The sequence below is a fragment of the Entelurus aequoreus genome, linkage group LG12 (assembly GCF_033978785.1).
Source record: "Entelurus aequoreus isolate RoL-2023_Sb linkage group LG12, RoL_Eaeq_v1.1, whole genome shotgun sequence".
In the NCBI taxonomy this organism is placed as follows: Eukaryota; Metazoa; Chordata; class Actinopteri; order Syngnathiformes; family Syngnathidae; genus Entelurus; species Entelurus aequoreus.
In genome coordinates this window covers 34010269-34032700 of record NC_084742.1, presented here as the reverse complement: position 1 = coordinate 34032700, position 22432 = coordinate 34010269, and the positions used below count along the sequence as shown (strand labels likewise).

Below are 22432 nucleotides of genomic sequence, written 5' to 3'. Positions count from 1 at the left end.
TAAAAGTATATTTATACACATATCAGGACTTCTGTACACTATCTTCTACAGTACGTATACTAACATGTACTGTGGAGTACACATGGGTGTCATAATCAATCTGACCACAGCATGGTACTGTTTACACATTTATGATAACACTGGTAAGTTAGATTTTTTTTCTCTAAAATGATTGATATGTCATGTGATTCACTTTGGTCAATAAGTGTGTACGTGTGTTTTGTGTACATGCCCATGTTGTTGTTGTTGTTGTTGTTGCTGTCGCCAGCCGGTTGGGCGGGCAGCACGGTGACCTTTGTGCCCGTCTGCTGAATGAACTGCTGCAAGTTGACCTGACGAAGCTCTTTGGTCAGCTGCTCCAACTGCTGCTCCTTCTCCTAGTAAACAGACAAAATACTTCTGAATATTCATTATTACAATGACAAAACATACTTTTAATATACTTCTAATAATTTTTATATTGTTTTAGTAAACTCTTGAAAAGTTGCTTGCAGAACTAATTGATTTTGCAAGTAAAAGTGAGGGATTACAGACTCAAATATTAAGCAAATAATTTTGTATTATGCTGTAACATGTAATATGCTATTGAGGTGTCCATGTGTGCACCTGGCACCAGGAAATCTTGGTCATCGACTTTGTGGTTGTGTCGTCGAACTTGCGGTCTCATGTCTTGGGCTCAATTCAAATAACCCTCCTCTGCCCTTGTTTTTGCCCTCCCTGCTTGGTTTTGCGCATTCAACTCAATCAAGAGGCGTTAGAATTATCTATCAGGTAGGGGGCAAGGGTGAAGTACCTCCCTCGAAGTGAAGTGAGCTTTCAGACTTCCCTATACTATTGAGTGCGAGGAGAAAGATGGCAGACCAGAAAACCAGAGAAGCATACAAATGTAAGTAATAAGCGTAATTAATGATTTTCATAATAATGAAACTGGTGGTTTAGTCAGACTTCAAACCTTTGCTACTGCACGTAAATATTGGCTTCAAACACAAATGTACAATGAAACACATTTTACATACTGCAAGCTGATGCGCCATCAGTGTGTGAATGTGTGTGTGTGAATGGGTGAATGTGGAAATAGTGTCAAAGCGCTTTGAGTTCCTTAAAAAACTTAGAAAAGTGCTATACAAGTACAACCCATTTACCATTTACCAGCACTTGCATATTTTTCGTCAAAAACGTCTTCCAAACAGTCTTCTTCTTAATAAAGTCAAGCAAATTGAAATAAGAAAAGCACAAGCAATACCGAACATCGCGTGCGACGGCATCTTGAAAGTAAACATTTGTCGCATCTGCCTTACATCACTGCTGGCAAACGGCGAGGGTTGATGACGTAGCGAGACTCGATGAACGTCTGTATGCATAGGGTCGTATTTGAAATACTTCACCATGGCATGAGATGCTAGAGCCAAGGGGTGGGGTCAAGTAGAAGAAGAGAGGGAGAGGAAGGAGAAGAAGGAGAATTCGATTTGAGCCTTGGACACTCGGGTGAAGAGAGAGGCAGAACTTTCAACTGATCACACCTGGTGGTGATGTGGCTCTGATGGTGGAGGGGGGACGCCGGTCAGACCTGGCAGGCCCAAACACATTGTGAGGATGCGGTGGGAACACTTGGCAGAGTCTCCCGTCAGAGAGAGTTTAATTTCCCACCTCCGGAAAAGCTGTGTTCTGAGGAAGACGGGGGACATTGAGTCTGAGTGGGCCGGGTTCCGTGCCTCTATTTTTGAGGCTGCAAGGTGGTTGTGCCTGTCGTGGTGGTAAGACTGGAACCCGCTGGTGTCCAGCGGTCATGGATGCGGTCAAGATGAAGAAAGAGTCCCATCGGGTCTTTTTGGCTCATTGGACTCCGGAGGCAGCTGACCGGTACCAACAAGCGGTGTGCGGCTTTGGCGGTCACCGAGGCAAAAACTCGGACACGGCAGGAGTTTGGGTAAGCCACAGAAAACGACTTCTGGACGGCTTTAACCACCCGCTGCCTCAGAAAAGGGAAGCCATGCACTGTCACCACCAATGTTCCCTCTAATTTTTCATGTGTGTGAGCAAATGCAAAAACTCCCTGAGCATTCAGTGGAGCCCATGTGAGCAACATCAGACGTGCACACTGTGGCTACACCAGCAGCACACCTGTCCCAAACCTGACTAAATAACAAGTTAAATCTCCATCCATCCATTTTCTACCGCTTGTCCCTTTCGGGGTCGCTGGAGCCTATCTCAGCTGCATTCGGGCGGAAGGCGGGGTACACCCTGGACAAGTCCCCACCTCATCGCAGGGCCAACACAGATAGACAGACAACATTCTCTTATTATTATAATCAAAGGACAGCAGTCATTTCCATTTCTAATATAAGTGTTTAGGCCCACTTACAATGACAATAACAACAAATATTGTTTTTCATGAACTGTGTACTTGTATTGTTTGTCTGGGTTGAGGTCCTGCTTTGGAAATAATTTGTACCCCTTTCAGACATTGCATTTAGTTCCCCATAAAACATTCACATGTTGCACAATGAGATGTAAGCAGGGGATAATGCGTGGCGAAGTTGGTAGAGTGGCCGTGCCAGCAATCGGAGGGTTGCTGGTTACTGGGGTTCAATCCCCACCTTCTACCATCCTAGTCATGTCCGTTGTGTCCTTGGGCAAGACACTTCACCCTTGCTCCTGATGGCTGCTGGTTAGCGCCTTGCATGGCAGCTCCCGCCATCAGTGTGTGAATGTGTGTGTGAATGGGTGAATGTGGAAATACTGTCAAAGCGCTTTGAGTACCTTGAAGGTAGAAAAGCGCTATACAACATTTATCATTTATCATTCCTGCAACTTCCTGTTTGTAAAAAATATATTTTTATTAGTATTTATTTAATATACTGTACTAACAGAATTTCATGATTAATATTTATAAATTAAGATTCCTAATAAACGACACCAGAATAAGCACACATTTGATTGATAAATCATAGTGTAACAACCTGGAATGACACTTTTTGTGTGGTGTTGGAGTTGTCCGACTTTTTGTGTGGCTGTAAACGCATCGCTGGCTAAGTGCCATATGTGCATGTGTTGGCGCAAGTGAGAAAGAGTGAGCGGCTGCTGTTGATACAACAAAGTTGTTTTTGGTCTGGTTTGTACTGCAGAAAATGACCACTTTTGCTAGATATCATTTTTTTTACTAATGTTTTGGTGATGTGTTTATGGCCGACAATAAAGAGTTTTGCTCAGTAAAGTGATGGATGGAATTCATGTCCTCAAAGCGTCTCGACAGACGTTACAATAATTAAACAATGATGACGAAAACTGTTTTCTCTATCGTGTCTGTGTGACGAAAATTGTTATGCGCTTATTTTTTTATTTGATTTTGTGCGTGGCATAGATTTGCCGTGCGCAGAGGACGCTTGAGCAGAGCGCAATTGCACAGGCGCGCACCTTAGCGGGAACGTTAGTCACCAACTTGTATGGTGGGGATGGTGTGCTGCTGACCTCAACATGAGATGTGAATGGGTGAAAGGAATACTTCCAAGACCTCATCAATCCTTATGAGGAAGCAGTGCCTGCGGACTCCGTGGTGGGCCCTTCTATCTCTGGGGCTGCGGATGCCGAGGTACTGTAGTTAAGAAGCCCCTTGGTGGCAAGGGCCTGCGGGTGGATAAGACCCGCTTGAATTTCCTTAAAGGGTACCTATTATGCAACACAAACTTCTTACTTATTGGTACCTGCTTAGGTGTATTTGGGATCTGCGTAAGTGCCGAACATTTTTAATCAAACAATGGGGACATGGCGGAGATATTTATAAAACAATCTTGCCTTCCTTCATACTTCCTCCAAACAAGCCGTTTGGAATTAACCCAATTTGTGATGTTTTTGTCCAGTTATGACATCACCGGACATCTCCATATATGGTAAAAAAAATAGCTTTGGGCGAGTTTGCAATTGTAGTCAATAACTGTCTTCTTTTTCGCTATCCTTGTTGTGGGGCAGACTGGCGTATAGTTCTAACTTATACCTGTCAGTAGACTCCATATGGAAGCGCTAAAACTACAACGTGAATGACGGGTAGAAGACACAGTCAAAGTGGAGGCACGTAAATAGGACCGCCATTATGCTGTAATATGTAGTAGGCTGTAATACGTTGTAATATCATGCTGTAATATGTTGTAGTATGTAATATGCTGTGAAATGTAATATCCTGTAACAGGTAATATGCTGTATTAGGGACAAGCGGTAGAAAATGGATAGATGGATGGATGTTGTAATATGCTGTATTATGTTGTAATATGCTGTGATATGTTGTAATATGTAATTTGCTGCATTATGTTGTAATATACTGTAGTAAGTAATATGTTGTAATGGGTAATATGTTATAATATGTTGCAATATGCTGTAATATGTTGTGATATGCTGTAATAAGTAATATGTTGTAACAGGTAAAATGTTATAAAATGCTGTAATATGTAACATGCTGTAGTAGGTCATGCTTTGGTGCCGGGGGCAGCTGCTGATGTTTCTGTTGTTGTTGTTGTTGTTGTTGTTGTTGTTGTTGTTGTTGTTGTTGTTGTTGTTGTGAACAAACCTGAAGTTTCTTGCTTGACTGTCCAAGCGAGCGTTCCAACACCTGGCAACCATTCTCAAGGTGAATTGTGTGCTGGTTCTGCACTTCCAGCTCTGCTGTCACCTTCTCCAGTTGGGCCTGCAGCTGAAAAGCAGCATTTTAATGGGGAAAACAACATAATCATTAATACTTCCAAATATTCTTTCTTTTTACATATTTATATTGTCTTACTGCATATATTGAGGTTTCGTCATCAGGATTCAAGTAATATTATTTCAAAATACTTTCTGTTCACATATTTATATCTTACTGCATATGTGGAGTTTTCATCATCAGGATTCAAATATTATTACTCAAAACAATACTTTATTTTCACATATGTATTATTTTACTGCATATGTGGAGATTTCATCATCTGGATTAAAATATTATTACTTCAAAATATATTTCCCTTTCAAATATATTTTCTATAAAGCAAAGTATGTATTTCATAAACACAATTGAAAAGATGATTTTAAACGACATTAAACATTAGAAAAACAGCATTTGTTGTCTGTCGCTGCTTCCTAAAATGAGAATATAACTTGACATTTTATTTTTTTGTGTTATTTTTTATCACAACTATTATTTAACTGTATTTTCTTTTAAAAACAATAACAAATGTTGCCTTATTCACATCCTCTGAAGGCCGGAAAGTGCATTCATTCATCTTTATGTTTATTCCATCATATTTCAGCTATGACTGAGGGGAGATCAAATCTGAAAAATCAATTAATCTGAATTTAAAATACAATGTTTTGTAGAATAGTGTCAATATGCTATTATTGTATTTCATGTGTCTGATCATTCTATACTAAAAACTCACTCGCGTTACTTTCAGTTCTGTTACTTAAATGAGTCATCTTTGGCTTAGGAACCTTGAACATGAATGAAATAAAGTTAGCCAACACACATCTTAAGTAGTTCAATGTTTGTTTTAACAAATTTGGTGGAAAAAAGACATAAATTGAAGTTTATTTTGAGAGATCATTTAATCAGAAAAATCAATATTATTGAGGCACTTAAACATGTGGCAAAACGTATACTTATATTTTTGTTTCTTTAAAAAAACAACAACCAGACAATGTGAATGATTTCTTATTGATATTAATGCATTATTTACTGAGAAATAAAGCAAAATATGTTATTTATCACATTGTAACTGTATGCATGTTTGAAATAAGCTTAAACCATTAACCAAAAGGTCTACAATGCATTAATGCCATGCCAACACAATTAAATTACCACTTCCTCAAAACAAGAGAGAGACATATTTAGTCTGTCTAGAATATTACATAATAATTTAAAAGTCTGTTGTTTTATTTTAGTCCTGTTTTTAGTGTTAATGAAAGTGTCTGTTTGCAACTTTGTCAAAGTGACATTTTTCAAACCAAACACCACACCAGAAGCAAATAGCAGTCATGTTGTTTTTATGAGAGAAAATACATTCAATGATCGCTAACTTTAGTAACTAAACTTTTATAAATCATTATCATTAGTTGACAACACATAAAGCTCATGTGCATGTGTGTGTGTGTGTGCGTTACGGGCATAGTTTGCGTGCTAAAAGCCGTAAAATGGCGTAATATATTTCTTACAGCGCTTTGGAAAGTGAGCTCCCTCTAGGCCAGGGGTGTCAAACGTACGGCCCGAGGGCCGGATCAGGCCCGCGAACAGGTTTTATCCGGCCCGCGGGATGAGTTTGGTAAGTACAAAAATGTACCTGAAATTTTTGAATGAGAGAAACAGCTGTTCTAAATGTGTCCACTAGATGTCGCAATAGCAATTCTCTGTATCTTTGTAGATGATGCTACATATGTACAAAATAAACCACTTATGTTAGTACATCAGTCAAAGAAAATGATCAAACTACATATATAACATACTGTCATTTGATTTTGATATAAGTTTTGTATCTTGATAGATTGAAAATTAACACCAATGAGTTGACTGATGAACATTATCACAATTTATTCAGAAAATAAAAATAACGACAAATAAAGTATATATACCATTAACCGCAATAGGTAATTGAAAAAAACAAAAAAAACAACATTATGATTTGTACAATATCAGAATGTGTTTGTACTATTTTCAAACAAAGAAAATAATCTGAAGTTGTCTTTATTTTTAAGTTATCGTGCCATGATTTTACCAGTCCGGCCCACTTGGGAGTACTTTTTTCTCCATGTGGCCCCCGATCTAAAATGAGTTTGACACCCCTGCTCTAGGCATTCAAGTAAAACTCACTCTAATGACGTGTTATTAAGGTCTCAGTTTGGTTACACAGTAGTACCTCAACTTATAAGATTATTTGGTTTTGTGACGGAGCTCTTAACTCAAAACACTTGTATCTCAAATCAATGTATCCCATTGCAAAGATTTAAAATCCATTTAATCGGTGATCGGCCCGACAAAACATCCCAATTTGAGCACGTAATATGCCTTTGACAATAAAAACTTTTAGATAAGAAATATTGTATAAAACAATACAATAAAATGTAGTATAAACCAATACAATAGTTTTATGAAGTATTGTAATAATAATGTACAGCATTTACCTTGAAGAGTGGACGTATATGGTATATCCTTTCAGCTGTTTCTGCGTCTAACACACCATCAGCAGCTTTTCAATATTTTCATGGACAAATGTCCGCTGTTTAGATATAATTTCAACGTAGCAGTGCTACGCTCTAACTGCCTTACCAAGTTAGCTAGCTACACGCTCTGTTATGTGTATGATGATTGTTTTCTTTAATTCAACGACTATCGTCCACGCATGCTTCGGAAAACAAAGTTATGTCCATCTCGAGCTATGAGCGAGTAAGACTCAATGTTTTGGTTGGATCTTACGGGTTTCACTGTAACATTGACAACGCCAACTGGTGGATCGTGACTCCAATTGAGGTACTACTGTAATCTCAACCCTTGGTTTGAGGCGATAGTGTACCTCTTCCTCGTTGATCATGTGACTCAGCTGTTCCTCCTGCTGCAGGCGCTCTTCCCCCATGCTCTACCGGGAAACAAAGGACACAAAAGTATTGGATGTTCTTCATGGTTGGCATGCTAAGCTAACTGCTAACCTGCATGTGCGCCAAGTATTGCGACAGCTCGTCCTCGCAGTCGCGTATGCGGCCCTGCAGCTCGGCCAGCTGCTGTCGGAGCCGCCGCTCGTTTTCCTGCTCAATGCTCAGCTCGTTCTGCCAGAATTCCTCCTCCTCCATCTCGGCGTCGTTCCTCATCACCTGCTGCTCCAAAAGCAGAAGCTCCTCCTGCAGGTTTCCATCCTGGAAAACGAGCAGGTCAAGAAAACCGTGGTTGGGGTGGAGTCGGTTGCTAGGCAACACTGGCTGACCTCACTGGCCTCCTCCCAGTCTCGCAATCGGACCTCGCAGTCCAGCAGGCGGCCATCCAGAAGCTGGAGTTTGTCTCTCTGGAGCTGCACTAGTCGGCTCAGCTCGCGGGCCGGACTACTCGGCACCGACACCCCGGCAGCGACAAGCCGAGTCAGGTTCAAGGTCACGCCTCGCTGCTGCCGCTGCTTAGCTGCGTGCAAACACAGGCGGAGGATGACGTCATGTCACTGGAGCTCTTGGAGGATCAAAGTACCTTCCTGGTCTCTGCTCCTCCCAAAGATTTCCCTCAGACCTCCGCCGAACGTCAAAGACTTGCGTTTGGGCTCCCTGCGTTTAAGCGAGCGGTCCGCTGCCGATGGCCGGAGTTTGGCCAAAGGCGGCAAGCTCTGGCGGTAGAAGGCGCGCTCGCTTCCACGAGCCAGACCGTCGGAGTCGGGCCGCTCGCTTACGGAGGGGCCGGTACGCCGGAGGATGAGCTGGACGTCGCTGGCGTACTGGCCCCACTTATTGAGGGACACCACGGGGTTCTCCTGAGGCGACAGGTGGCGCTCCGTCTCCCGCCATTTCTCAATTAAGGCATACCTGCCGGTGCGGCCTTGAAGAGAACAAAATAGTTTTTATTTAGGTATTTCCCACAATGCATTTGTGGCGTTAAATTAACTCATTGTATGCTTGATACATCACTACTTGGAGGCACAAGTCAGGTGTGGTATGTAGAAAGAAAGCATTTACTTTACCAAGTGGGAAAGACTTAGGGCCTGATTTACTGAAGGTTTGCGTGTACTAAAACATGTGCAACTTAATAGCACACGCAAAGCTGATCTACTAAACATGTGCAAAGTGGATTGTGTCTGTTCGGTGAGCAGAATAAGGCATGCAAATTATTTTGTGTCTGTCTTCATTAATATGCGGAATATATGCAGATTATCAAAACGCCCACAAAGTGGGAGGAAACAATGCAAATATATTACAAAGCACGCGCAATGTGATTTTGCACCTCTGATAAATAAGCGCAAACTGACACACACACAGCCGTGAGAAAGGATCAGTGGTCGTGCTACAAAGACAGAAAATCCTCAGTTGTGTCAACATATTTGAAATGCCAGAAATAAAAAATATTAGACATATTGTCTGTTTAGCAACATCCTTTTAGAATTTTAGATCAGCATGCTGTGTGACTTAAAGTCAATGTAGATGGATTTATATAGCACATTTCTAAAACTACTGCCCCAAAGTGCTATACAGATTAGAACAGAAAGGTAAAATATTAAAAAATAATCATCAAAATCACAATAAGCACAAAATATTCTATATATAAAACACAGTTAAAATGCATGAAAACAGTGTAAAAAAAACAAAAGTTAAAAGATTAAAAAGAATAAAAAATCACAATAAATACAAAGCAATCTATAAAACACAGTTAAAAATGGATAAAAAGAAAAAGTTGAAAATGTCCATACATTTGTCCAGCTCAGCTTGTGTTTAACGCCAGCGTAAATAAGTGAGTTTTTAAAGAATATTTAAAAGTATGGAGAGATGTTGCCGTTTTGAGATTCAGAAGGAGAGCATTCTAAAGTTTAGGGCCTGCTGTCTGCTGTCTGCTACTGTCTGTCTGCTCTGGTCTTCAGTCTCGACCTTAGGCATGGTAAAAAGCACTGGTCAGTTGACCTTAGGGGTCTGACCAAGGTGTGCAGAATAAGTGATCAGATATGTATGGTGGAGCCAGCCCATGGAGAGATTGAAAAACAGATAATAAAATCTTGAACTGAATTCTAGAAACAACAGGCAGCCAGTGGAGAGAAAGGGGTTGATTAAAACAAATCCCATTGATGTCAAATTTATCTGATCGTTTTTTTTATTTATAATTTTCTATTTTTTTAAGAGTTATAATTGAAACAATCTTTTTATTGCTTATATGACGTTCTCATGCAATAGTAAACACAATACTGTCATTTTAATGAAAAACTCAATTGTTGTGTTTTTCAACCCTTATAAAAGCACATGTTCAATGTAGAACTCACTAGCATACATTAGTACAGACTGAAATTTAAACATCTGGCATCTTTGGTTCAATAGTTATCATTGAAACAATCTTTTTATTGCTTATATGATGTTTTCAGGCGATTCTGAGCGCAATAAAAAATTTTTTAAAACATACAATGTCCGATAAGCAAAGAAGTATATCATCTGCATACAGCGATATTTTATGTTCCATGTCTCCTATTGTGAAACCAGATGGGGGTTCTTTAGCTATAACTAACGGAAGAGGCCTAAGAGGGGATCCTTGGCGTGTTCCACTGTCCACAGTACAGTTCAAACAGTTTAGAAAGTACATTGTTCGTCAGTATCGTGGTCTAACGTAAAGAAATAAATGTCGACCCATCTGAATTTCCTTAACGTCTCAAACAGGCAACCCCATTATTAGAGGTGGGGGAAATAATGGATTTTTAGATGCATTGCAATTCGCACATGGACCATTATAGAATCGATTAGTAAACATCAATAATCGATTTATTTACTGTAAATAAAGTAATGCAGACAGTTCTAAAGGTTGTCTGACTGCAGCGAGCCACCTCACCGAGAGATCCAACCAGCTCCTTTATTTTAGGGCATTTATGTTCCAGTTTTGCGCACATTTTCATTAATTTAATAAAGGTGGGAATTAATTTAACTGTTTCTTATTCAAAATTAATTATTTTTTTTAATTGACAGTGATAAACGCTAATTTAGAGAAACGAAAATACATGTAAAACTACATAAATATACATAAATTAAAGATGCATCAATAATCTATTTTTAATCGAATCGTAGCTCCTGAATTGTAATTGTAATTGAATTGTGAGGTGCCCAAAGACTCCCACCTCTACCCATTATAATATATCTCCTATATTATTTTTGTGTGTCTTAAGCACAAGTAAGCCTCTCTATGATAAGTGCACCTTCAGCGCTAAAAATAAATAAAGGGAAAAAAAGTGGGTTCTGTTGCAGATGCACTTTGGACTGTGTCTAAAATGCCCATAAAAAGTGGTAGATGTCTCCTGCATCTTTGATAATACAACAAACATCACAAGTAGGCGCATGATAACATGAACGTGCAGTAAATGATCAAGTGTCTCCGTGGTGCCCCATATAGTACACGTAAAATCCTCATTTAAACAGGGCGATCTGCACACGCAGTCTTATTAGATTGCACGAAACACGCCCACCAATAGTACACCCAATTTTATAGATCGCACACGCTGTGTAGCACATGGTATTTTTGGATCTTAGTGAATCAGGCCCTTAGAACACAAAAAGTCCCATTGTAATGTGTTTGTAAACTATGGTTGAAAAGCCAAATGTAAAAACATGTTTTAAAAATATTCTTTCTGTGGCGGTCCAAATGAACACACACACACACACACACACACGCACGCACGCACACACTTCCAGTAAGCAGAAGAAGGATCTTTATATTGGTTAAAATTCCAATCCAAAACAAAAGGTGTGGACTGGGACATTAGTTCAATGGTTCCCAGAGTGTGTGTGGGCTAGTAAAAGAGGTGCATTCATCACTAATGTGTGTGGACAAAAAGGCACAGGCTGCACAAAGTGTAGTTCTAAATAACATCTGCTACTGTCACAATCGAAAACAAACAGGAAACAAATCTATCTTGAATTTAACAAAAGCTATCTTGGATACAAAAAGCTAAGAGATTTTAAAATTGGTGGGCGTGTTCCGTGTGATCTACTATCACTGTTTGTACAATTGATAACTGGTGTGGCTTGCCTGATTTAAATGAGGTTTCTGCGTGTCACCATGGAGACACTCATTTACTGCATATTAATGTTATCATGCTCCTACCTGTGGCATTTTGCTGTTTTGAAACATGCCGCAGACAAATATAATATGTACCACATTTATGGGCATTTTAGAAGCAGTCCTGTAGCACATCTACAACAGAACTTTTTTAGAGCGCCGAAGGTACGCTCAGAAATTGCTGGCACAAAGTGTGAGCGTGTGCTGGAATGTGTCAGACGCAAGAAAATGCATATTGCAGTAAGTTTTTTTCATATAGGAGATATTTTGATACTACTATATATTGTCTATGAAGGTTCTCATTCATCCAGGCCATTGTCATCTCGGGGCATTCAATCGATCGCAAGTGGACTGCTTGGTTTGTCTTGGAAGATGTTTTGCCGCTCAGCCAAGTAGGCTTCATCAGTTCGTACTCATAGACTTACATTGGTCAGATCTAGTCCGACGGCTGGTGCCAAAACTCTTAATTATTTATACTCCAAAAACCAGGAGGGTGTGCCTGGGAAAGGATGGTTTCGCAACAAGCAATCCTAACTGTCAAAGCCAACTACAGTCGTTAAAGTGTAATTTCCCCTTGTTAGCATTGAGGTATTGTGTGGCAAAACGATCGCTGTGGATTGACGACTACCAGGCCAAAATAGTTGGAATGCCCCAAGTTAGCATTCCATTCAGTTGTAAACACATGGGCCAAATGGCATTCTGGTCACCTTCTGTGACCACAATGTTTCTAACTCTTGTTATTTGTTGGAGGTAGGGCTGGGCGATATGGCCTTTTATTAATATCTCGATATTTTTAGGCCATGTCACGATACACGATATATATCTCGATATTTTGCCTTAGCCTTGAATGAACACTTGATACATATAATCACAGCAGTATGACAATTCTATGTGTCTACATTAAAACATTCTTGTTCATACTTCATTAATATATGCTCATTTTAAACTTTCATGCAGAGAGGGAAATCACAACTAAGTCAATTTACTAAAACTGTATTTATTAAACAGTTATTAAAGGCCTACTGAAACCCACTACTACCGACCACACAGTCTGATAGTTTATATATCAATGATGAAATCTTAACATTGCAACGCATGCCAATACGGCCGGGTTAACTTATAAAGTGCAATTTTAAATTTCCCGCTAAACTTTCAGTTGAAAACGCCTTTGGATGATGACGTATGCGCGTGACGTAGCCAGTGAAACTGAAGTATCGGTACCCCATTGAATCCAATACAAAATAGCTCTGTTTTCATCTCATAATTCCACAGTATTCTGGACATCTGTGTTGGTGAATCTTTTGCAATTTGTTTAATGCACAATGGAGACTGCAAAGAAGAAAGTTGTAGGTGGGATCGGTTTATTAGCGCCGCACTACAGCAACACAACCAGGAAGACAGAGATGGATAGCAGACGCGTTAGCCGGCGAACTCACCTTAACTTCCTCCGTCTCGCCGACCGCATCTGTGATCAGGTGAAGTCCTTCGTCCTTCCGTCGATCGCTGGAACGCAGGTGAGCACGGGTGTTGATGAGCAGATGAGGGCTGGCTGGCGTAGGTGGATAGCTAATGTTTTTAGCATAGTTCTGTGAGGTCCGGTTGCTAAGTTAGCTTCAATGGCGTCGTTAGCAACAGCATTGTTAACCTTCGCCAAGCTGGAAAGCATTAACCGTGTATTTACATGTCCCTGGTTTAATAGTATTGTTGATCTTCTGTCTATCCTTCCAGTCAGGGATTTATTTATTTTGTTTCTATATGCAGTTAAGCACGATGCTATCACGTTAGCTCCGTAGCTAAAGTGTTTCGTCGATGTATTGTCGTGAAGATAAAAGTCACTGTGAATGTCCATTTCGCGTTCTCGACTCTCATTTTCAAGAGTATATAGTATCCGAGGTGGTTTAAAATACAAATCCGTGATCCACAATAGAAAAAGGAGAGAGTGTGGAATCCAATGAGCCAGCTTGTACCTAAGTTTCGGTCAGAGCGAAAAAATATATGTCTTGCACTGCATTCTAGTCATTCACTCTAATGTTCCTCATCCACGAATCTTTCATCCTCGCTCAAATTAATGGGGTAATCGTCGCTTTCTCGGTCCGAATCGCTCTAGCTGCATTGTAAACAATAGGAAAATGTGAGGAGCTGTTCAATTGACTACGTCATGCTACTTCCGGTAGGGGCAAGGCTTTTTTTTATCAGATACCAAAAGTTGCGATCTTTATCGTCGTTGTTCTCTACTAAATCCTTTCAGCAAAAATATGGGAATATCACGAAATTATCAAGTATGACACATAGAATGGATCTGCTATCCCCGTTTAAATTTAAAAAATTCATTTCAGTAGGCCTTTAAGCAGTGGCACAAACATTCATGTCATTTCAAAACAGAAAGTGCAAGATTGTCAGAGACATTTTAAAACAAGCTATGAGTGCACTTTTGTGCATGATGTCAATAAGATGACATATCAAAACAACACTAAATTAAAGTGCACTTTTTGTACAGAACGCCACTACAATAGTTTAAAACAAATAAAGTGCACTTTTGTGCATGATGTCACACAAGATATTTCAATAAGTGTCAAATAAAAATGAGCTGCATAATAGGAAATCAAATAGTTTATGTCCTCCGCTATGTGGTAGGTTCCTGCGGACGTTATCTCCTTCTGTTGTTGACTATTTTTTTCATATGGTGTTGATGTGGAAATAGTTGCTTCTGCATTTTGTTGGTGTGGCACCGAACGGAGATGTTGACATGCGGAGTTTCAAGCACTCCTTATTCTCTAGCGGGTGACTTTTCAAATGATGCTACACATTAGCAGTGGTGCTACTTTTTGTAGCAACGCTTTTGCCGCATAAATGTTCAACATATTCCCACTTGAAGCCAAACCACCGCCAGACGATGGACCCCGTGCTGTTTTTCTTGTGAATTAATTCTTCCTTCATTTGTTATCAGATTCACACCTTCTCTCTCTCGTATTACCACCCGCACCGCACCATTAGCATCACAGCTAACGTTACCATGTTGCCACCTGTCTGCTCCGCCGGAGCGTGTGACGTTGCACACGTGACGTATGTAAGAAGGTGCGCTTGTTTAAAGTCTCTGTGAGAAGGAGAGACAAGAAAGAGTGGGAAACGCATGCAGTGTAATGCCTGCAGCTAAAAGCAACTGCGTGAGAACGTATACTCGAATATCACGATATCGTCATTTTCTATATCGCACGGAGACAAACCCGCGATATATCGAGTATATCGATATATCGCCCAGCCCTAGTTTGAGGCTTAATTGCAGAGTCTTTTAGGAATGGTTGAAAGACAGTGTTGTTTGTGGGAGATAGGTGGTGTCGCAGACCACCTACTCTGTTCAGGGATGGTTTTCCAACCTTCACATTGCTGGCTTCCCTCAGTCCTCTTTCTGTCCTCCCTGTCTAGAATCTGTACATTTTTGTTCTCAAAGGAGTGCTGTTTCTCCCTGAGGTGCTGAGTCTTGGCGTGAAGAGTTTGCCCGTCTATGCTGTGCCATACGTAGGCTTAGTGGTTGTTTTGTTTCCCCAATATATGAATTAGTGCATTCATCATTATCATGTGGGGTGTCCGGTCTTTAGAATGCTCAAATGTCTGTGTCTCGGGGTGTTGCCTGGTTTGAAGTGTACTGAGATGTTGTGTTGGTAAAAATTATTCTGAGTTTCTCAGATAAACCTGATACATATGGAATGACAATATTTTTGCGTTTGTCACCTTTACCCTCCTAATCCACTCTGTTCTTGTTATTTCTGGAACTGGATGCAGTTTTCACAAATGACCAGGTTGAAAAACCATCCCAGAACAGAGGAGGTGGTCTGCGACACCACCTATCTTCCGCAAACAACACTGTCCTTTCAACCATTCATAAAAGCTTCTGCAATTTAGCCTCCAACAAATATCAAGAGTTAGAAACATTGTGGTCACAGAAGGTGACCAGAAAGCCATTTGGCTCATGTGTTTACAACTGAATGGAATGCTAACTTGGGGTATTCCAACTATTTTGGACTGGTAGTCGTCGATCCACAGCAATCGTTCTGCCACACAATACCTCAAAGCTAACAAGGGGAAATTACACTTTAACGACTGTCGTTGGCTTTGACAGTAGGATTGTTCATTGCATCAAAATAGTTGTTTTTCTCACTATGATACGGCGAAACCATCCTTGCCCAGGCACACCCTCCTGGTTTTTGGAGTATAAATATTTGGGGTTTTGGCACCAGCCGCTGGACTTTATCTGACCAATCTAAGTCTAAGACTAGATCTGACCAATCTAAGTCTAAGGCTAGATCTGACCAATCTAAGTCTAAGACTAGATCTGACCAATCTAAGTCTGTGAGCACAAACTGATAAAGCCTACTCGGGTGAGAGGCGAAACGTCTTCCAAGACAAACCTAGCAGTGCAGTTGCAATCGATTGAATGCCCTGAGATGATAATACATATTGTATTTGAAAAATCGAACGTCATTAAAAGAACGCCGGATCAATTGAATTTGTTTTCATTAGATCATCCAGCAGCTATAAAATTGTAAAATATTGCTGCGCACAAGTTTAGTAGATCAGCTTTGCGTGCTGTGAAGTTTGCACATGTTTTAGTACAACAAACCTTTAGTACATCTCAATGTGTAAATTGTGGTAAAAATGTTACGTTACCGATAGCTTGCGCCAGCGCGATGACAACCTCCTGACACGTGGTGAACTCCGTGACGCCACACACGATGCGCTGCACGCCGTCCACCCACACTTTCAGCTCCATGGCCTTCATCCAGACGCCCTCATTCTTCCACACCACCAGGGGCCGCTAAAATGTCTCAGTGGTCATCTTAAAAAAAAGAGCCAAAAAAGTAGATGTAATCAGATGAAATACGTGATCTAGATGGACTCTCTCTGCCCTCTGGTGTGATTTCACGCATGCAGCAGCAAAGTGATTTCAAACTGCTGACACAAGCTCATTTTCAAGCTGGCAGGCCTGCAGCAGCACAGCAGAAGGTGAGCGTGCTTCATTCATCCTAGCGAGGATTTCGCCAGCCAGATGGCGGGCTAGCAAGACTGCAATATAACAATGATAATCATAATAATAATAACAATACCATCATAATCAGACAACTGCTCAGAGATTTTCATTGGGCAAATGTGTCGCATTTCCACACCCAAATGTTACACTCGTGTCACACGCTGCTTCTATCCAATGGTAGCACGCACGTGTAACATCACACTCAACTCTTCTGCTCGCAAATATATGACACTTTTAAGCCAATTCACGGAACACATTTCCTTGTTGGATTATTTAGGGCAGTGGTCCCCAACCACCGGTACCGGTCCGTGGATCGATTGGTACCGGGCCGCACAAGAAATTAAAAAAAATATATTATTATTTTTATTTTTATTTTTATTAAATCAACATAAAAAACACAAGATACACTTACAATTAGTGCACCAACCCAAAAAACCTCCCTCCCCCATTCGCACAAAAGGGTTGTTTCTTTCTGTTATTAATATTCTGGTTCCTACATTATATATCAATATAGATCAAAACAATCTGCAGGGATACAGTCCGTAAGCACGCATGATTGTATTTTTTTATGAAAATAAAAAAAATAAAAAATAAAATACCATAGCCCCCCCCCCCCCCCCCCCCCCTCCGGTCCGTGGGATAAATTTTCTAGCGTTGACCGGTCCGCAGTTACAAAAAGGTTGGGGACCACTGATTTAGGGTATCAGTGAGAGCGACCACAATATTAGGTACACCTACACCTGCCCAAATAGATCCAATACAAGAAAAATTAATGTTAAAGTAGGACTGTCATGCGATGAATCACAAAACATTAACACATTAACCATGTATAAACGTAGATTAATCACACAATTTATTTTGACCCCACATGCTCGACTATGGATGTTTAGGCAAGGCAAGGCAAGGCAACTTTATTTATATAGCACGTTTACAACAATTTTAAAATTGGACCAAAGTGCTCTCCAGGTTTAAAAGCATAGAGCAAAAAACTAAGAACATAAACAATGCATAAGCTAAACAAGATAGTGTAAAAGAAATACGGTGAAAGGGTTCGGATAAAAAGTACAAATAAAAGATACAGATAATAAAATAAAATAACAAAAGTGCGACAAATTGAAAAAAACAAAAACAAAACACCTGAATGGGGTTGGTAGACATCTGTGATCAAGTCAAAAATATGTCAGTGAAAAGATGAAGATACTCACTGATTAATTTCACTTCAAAATAAAATCGGACTGGACTTTAATGAAACTCATATTTTTTTGTATGACGTATAATTAAATAAAATACTTAAAAATATGACATTCTGACAATAAAATTGCACCTGCGTGAAGTTGACCACCAGCTCCTTGCAAAACTCTGTTAAAATAGTTTGTGCTGGGTTTTTGTCATTGAAACGGTCGTTTGTGCTGTTTCTGAGTTATTAAAGATTATTTTATAGGTCAATCAACGTTCAGCCAGTCCACCCATTCGTCCAAATTAAACCAAAATAATCTCATTTACTGCATTTGTGCTGGTTTGTGCCGTTTGAATTATTGATTGTGCTGTTGTCGTTTTTTAGATATTAAACATTAAAGTTTCCGAAAGTGACAACACCAGCCGACCCGTTTTTTCCAAATTAAGCCAAAATATTTTCATTTGTTTGTGCTGAGATGCTTTCGCTTTTGAGAGAATAACGTTTCAAATTTCTGGAAGTGACATCATCGTGAAGTAGGCCCCATCGTTTCCTCCAAATTAAGCCAAAATAGTCTCATCGTTTGTGCGGTGTTTGTGCTGGTTTGTGCCGTTAAAACGATCGATTGTTCTGCTTAGGGTTAAACTAACCCTAACCTTAACCCTAACCCTAACCCTATTTTAGCTTAATCTGGAAAACACCGGGGGGTCAACTTCACCATGACGTCAAACGTTAATACTGTATCTCGAAAACAAAAGCATCTCAATCAATCATTTTTACAGCACAAACCTAGCACACAAGAATGAGACTATTTTAACAGAGTTTTGCGAGGGGTTAAAATGAGGTTAAAATTGCATTTGTGTCAAAATATTAGGGTCTTTTTTTAATCCATCCATCCATTTTCTACCGCTTGTCCCTCTTGGGGTCACGGGGGCGCTGGAGCCGATCCTAGCTGCATGTCAATTGAAATTATGCACGCAAGTAGTTAACTGTGATTAATCGTGATTAATCCAAATCCGAAAATGTGTTTACTTGTCAATTAATTTAAAGTGAAACTAAATGAAAGTAAATAAATGTAATTAATTAATGAAATGTTTAAAAAGGATTTGTCAAGAAAACAAAAAATCTGGAGATTTCTTGCTCCTTTTTTATTATTATTTGGATAGTTTTTTAATTGTATGGCCAGAATGAATATTTGATCAGATATTACATATTTATAATTGTAATGAAAGGACATTACACTTCCATGTACAGATGTTTTATGGGTCATTTTCTTGATCTGATCTCTGTTTTAGTTTTGTTTTTTCAGCTAAACGACCAAAAGTGACAAAAACTAGCAATCTATTCTAGCAATTGATTTAATTTCCCAGCGACTGCAAAACAAAACAAGCAATTAAAATACATATTTGATCTGCTCTAACACTGTCATACATCTTAATACGATGTACATATCATACTGTTATATAAAGGCAGTAATTGAACCTTAACGTAACACTTTCAAGTGAAGCAAATGATAAAAATCACAAAAATGAGATTATAAAGGATATGCAAATTACATTAACGTTTCATAAAGTTGATCATGCTATTTAACTTTTTGCTTTTTAAGTCAAATGTTTGCATGATTTTTGAAGCTTTAATATTTTAGCACGTTTGCTGTCATGGAATTTACAAGCAGGCCTCGAGTTCAGGGAGGAGTTTGTCTTTTTTATGTATCATGAAAAAAGACCAACTTCAAGGCTAAACTGCTGGCATTCTAGCATGTTTTTAGGCTAGCGTGGAAGCCAACACATTATGAATAAATCATACAAGGCTTGCGATGAATATACTTAAACAGCAAACAGCACATGCTGCGTGTAAATTTATACTTCCACATTTGGACGTCTGAGCAGGAAGGAAAAATAACCTTTTTTACTGTTAGAAAAATGTCCGCCACACTAAAAAAGTCACATTTATGGCATCAGCGTGAGATTAGAAGAATAAAGATATACATTCACTGTACAAACATACATTTACACACTGTACATATACATTCACTGTACAAACATACATACTGTATACACATACCATACATATACATTCACTGTACAAACATACATTTACACACTGTACATATACATTCACTGTACAAACATACATATACACATACCATACATATACATTCACTGTACAAACATACATATACACATACTGTACATATACATTCATTGTACAAACATACACTACCGTTCAAAAGTTTGGGGTCACATTGAAATGTCCTTATTTTTGAAGGAAAAGCAGTGTACTTTTCAATGAAGATAACTTTAAACTAGTCTTAACTTTAAAGAAATACACTCTATACATTGCTAATGTGGTAAATGACTATTCTAGCTGCAAATGTCTGGTTTTTGGTGCAATATCTACATAGGTGTATGAGGCCCATTTCCAGCAACTATCACTCCAGTGTTCTAATGGTACAATGTGTTTGCTCATTGGCTCAGAAGGCTAATTGATGATTATAAAACCCTTGTGCAATCATGTTCACACATCTGAAAACAGTTTAGCTCGTTACAAAAGCTACAAAACTGACCTTCCTTTGAGCAGATTGAGTTTCTGGAGCATCACATTTGTGGGGTCAATTAAACGCTCAAAATGGCCAGAAAAAGAGAACTTTCATCTGAAACTCGACAGTCTATTCTTGTTCTTAGAAATGAAGGCTATTCCACAAAATTGTTTGGGTGACCCCAAACTTTTGAACGGTAGTGTACATATACACATACTGTACATATACATTCACTGTACAAACATACATTCACTGTACAAACATACATATACACATACTATACATATACACGCATATATACAAACATACACTCATGCATATACCGTATTTCCTTGAATTGGCGCAGGGAATATACCGTAATTTCCGGACTATAAGCCGCACCTGACTATAAGCCGCACCAGCTAAATTTAGGGGAAAATACAGAATGCTCCATATATAAGCCGCACCCGACTATAAGCCGCAGGGTTTTGATGTGTAATTACCGTAGTATATAGGGGTTCCTGCTACCACGGAGGGGATTGTCGGGACAGAGATGACTGTTTGGGAACGCAAAGCGTCCCATTTATTAACAATAAATCTTTCAATCATTCAATCAAACTTTCACATCTTTGACATGGCGAACAGCATTCGTGCAGAGTACAAATAATACAACGGTGCAAAGTAATACAAAGTGCTCGCCTGTACGTTATCAAAATAACCAGCCTACCGGTATATGAAAAGTCAGTCTTTAATCATTGTGTCATCGTCTTCCTCCTGCGTACTAAAACCACCGAAATCCTCTTCGTCGGTGTCGGAGAAGAACAGGCCGTAAATAAGCCGCACCCTTGTATAAGCCGCAGGGACCAGAACGAGGGGGAAAAGTAGCGGCTTATAGTCCGGAAATTACGGTAGAATTCGCACGTCTAGAATTACTGCCGGGTCAAACTCGTTTCTCAAAATAATTAACGCATGCTTGGCCTTATCGCCGGTTCATTATTGAAGCTGGATCAAATTCGTTTCGCAAAATATTAATTTTATTATCGCATGTCTATAATTTTCACCGGGTCAAACTCGTTTCGCAAAATATTTAGCATATGGCTATAACTTCCACCGGGTCAAATTCGTTACGTCACGAGTGACGCATCTGTCCTCATTTTCAAAATGGAGGAAGCTGCTTTCAGTAGTTTACAATCGCACAAAGGAAAAAAGATAAAGAGCTTTTCAGTAGGATTTAAGGTCCAAGCTATTGAATACCGGTACAGTATGCTAAAGAGAACAGTAAGCAGCTATGTTTTATTAATATACCGTAGCTGCGTGTGTGAAATACTGTATAAGTCATTAAATGACTCCCGCCTCCTGGTGGTAGAGGGCGCTGCCGCGCTAGTGATCCTTCTTGCGACTTCCGGTACTGCAGAAGAAGTGACTACACGCAGCAAGAGATTTTTTTCTCTTCCTTTTAACAAGGAGGGTATCTAAAATAAAACAGTTTTCTAAACTGGACTTTCAATGGAAGCAGGAGGTAATAATTAAAGGAATATCTCCATCGAGACAGAGACTTTTAAAACGGAAAAAAGGAAATAATGAAGACTTCTATAAACAAGTTATCGATGCTTTTGGTCAGAAGGAGCTGCAAATGGACTCCATTTATAAGTACAGGTAAGACCATAATAACGTTTTAATTAAATGTGCTTTTCATGATGGTATGCTTACATCACACTCAAAGCGCACGACTAAATTTTATGGATTCCTTTTGGTAAACGCCGGAGTGAGAAGAGGTTTTAAAATAATTACCGCATGCACGGCCATCCCGCCGGTTTCCGGTAAACGCAGGAGTGACAGGAGGTTTTAAATTAATTAACGCCCCTGCGGCTATTCAAGGAAATACGGTAATCAGGTTTCATCAAACATATGTTAACGTTGTTGCCCTAGGGTAAACTGGGTAACACATGGCACACTGACAAAGCGTAACCTATAGTTACTCTA

General features: G+C 39.6%; 1 protein-coding gene across 1 annotated transcript in view; it reads right to left on the bottom strand.

The window, feature by feature from the left end:
* The window catches only part of rassf8b (Ras association domain family member 8b), a 39371-nt gene that overhangs the window by 4635 nt on the left and 12304 nt on the right, over positions 1–22432 (bottom strand). Inside the window, exons 2-8 of the mRNA XM_062066979.1 lie at positions 16397–16565; positions 8186–8527; positions 7932–8122; positions 7660–7863; positions 7527–7589; positions 4559–4681; positions 233–377 (exon numbers count right to left, since the gene is read on the bottom strand). Of these exons, the coding sequence (XP_061922963.1) occupies positions 233–377; positions 4559–4681; positions 7527–7589; positions 7660–7863; positions 7932–8122; positions 8186–8527; positions 16397–16508 (1180 nt within the window). The 5' untranslated portion in view covers positions 16509–16565. The remainder of the gene's footprint in view (positions 1–232; positions 378–4558; positions 4682–7526; positions 7590–7659; positions 7864–7931; positions 8123–8185; positions 8528–16396; positions 16566–22432) is intronic.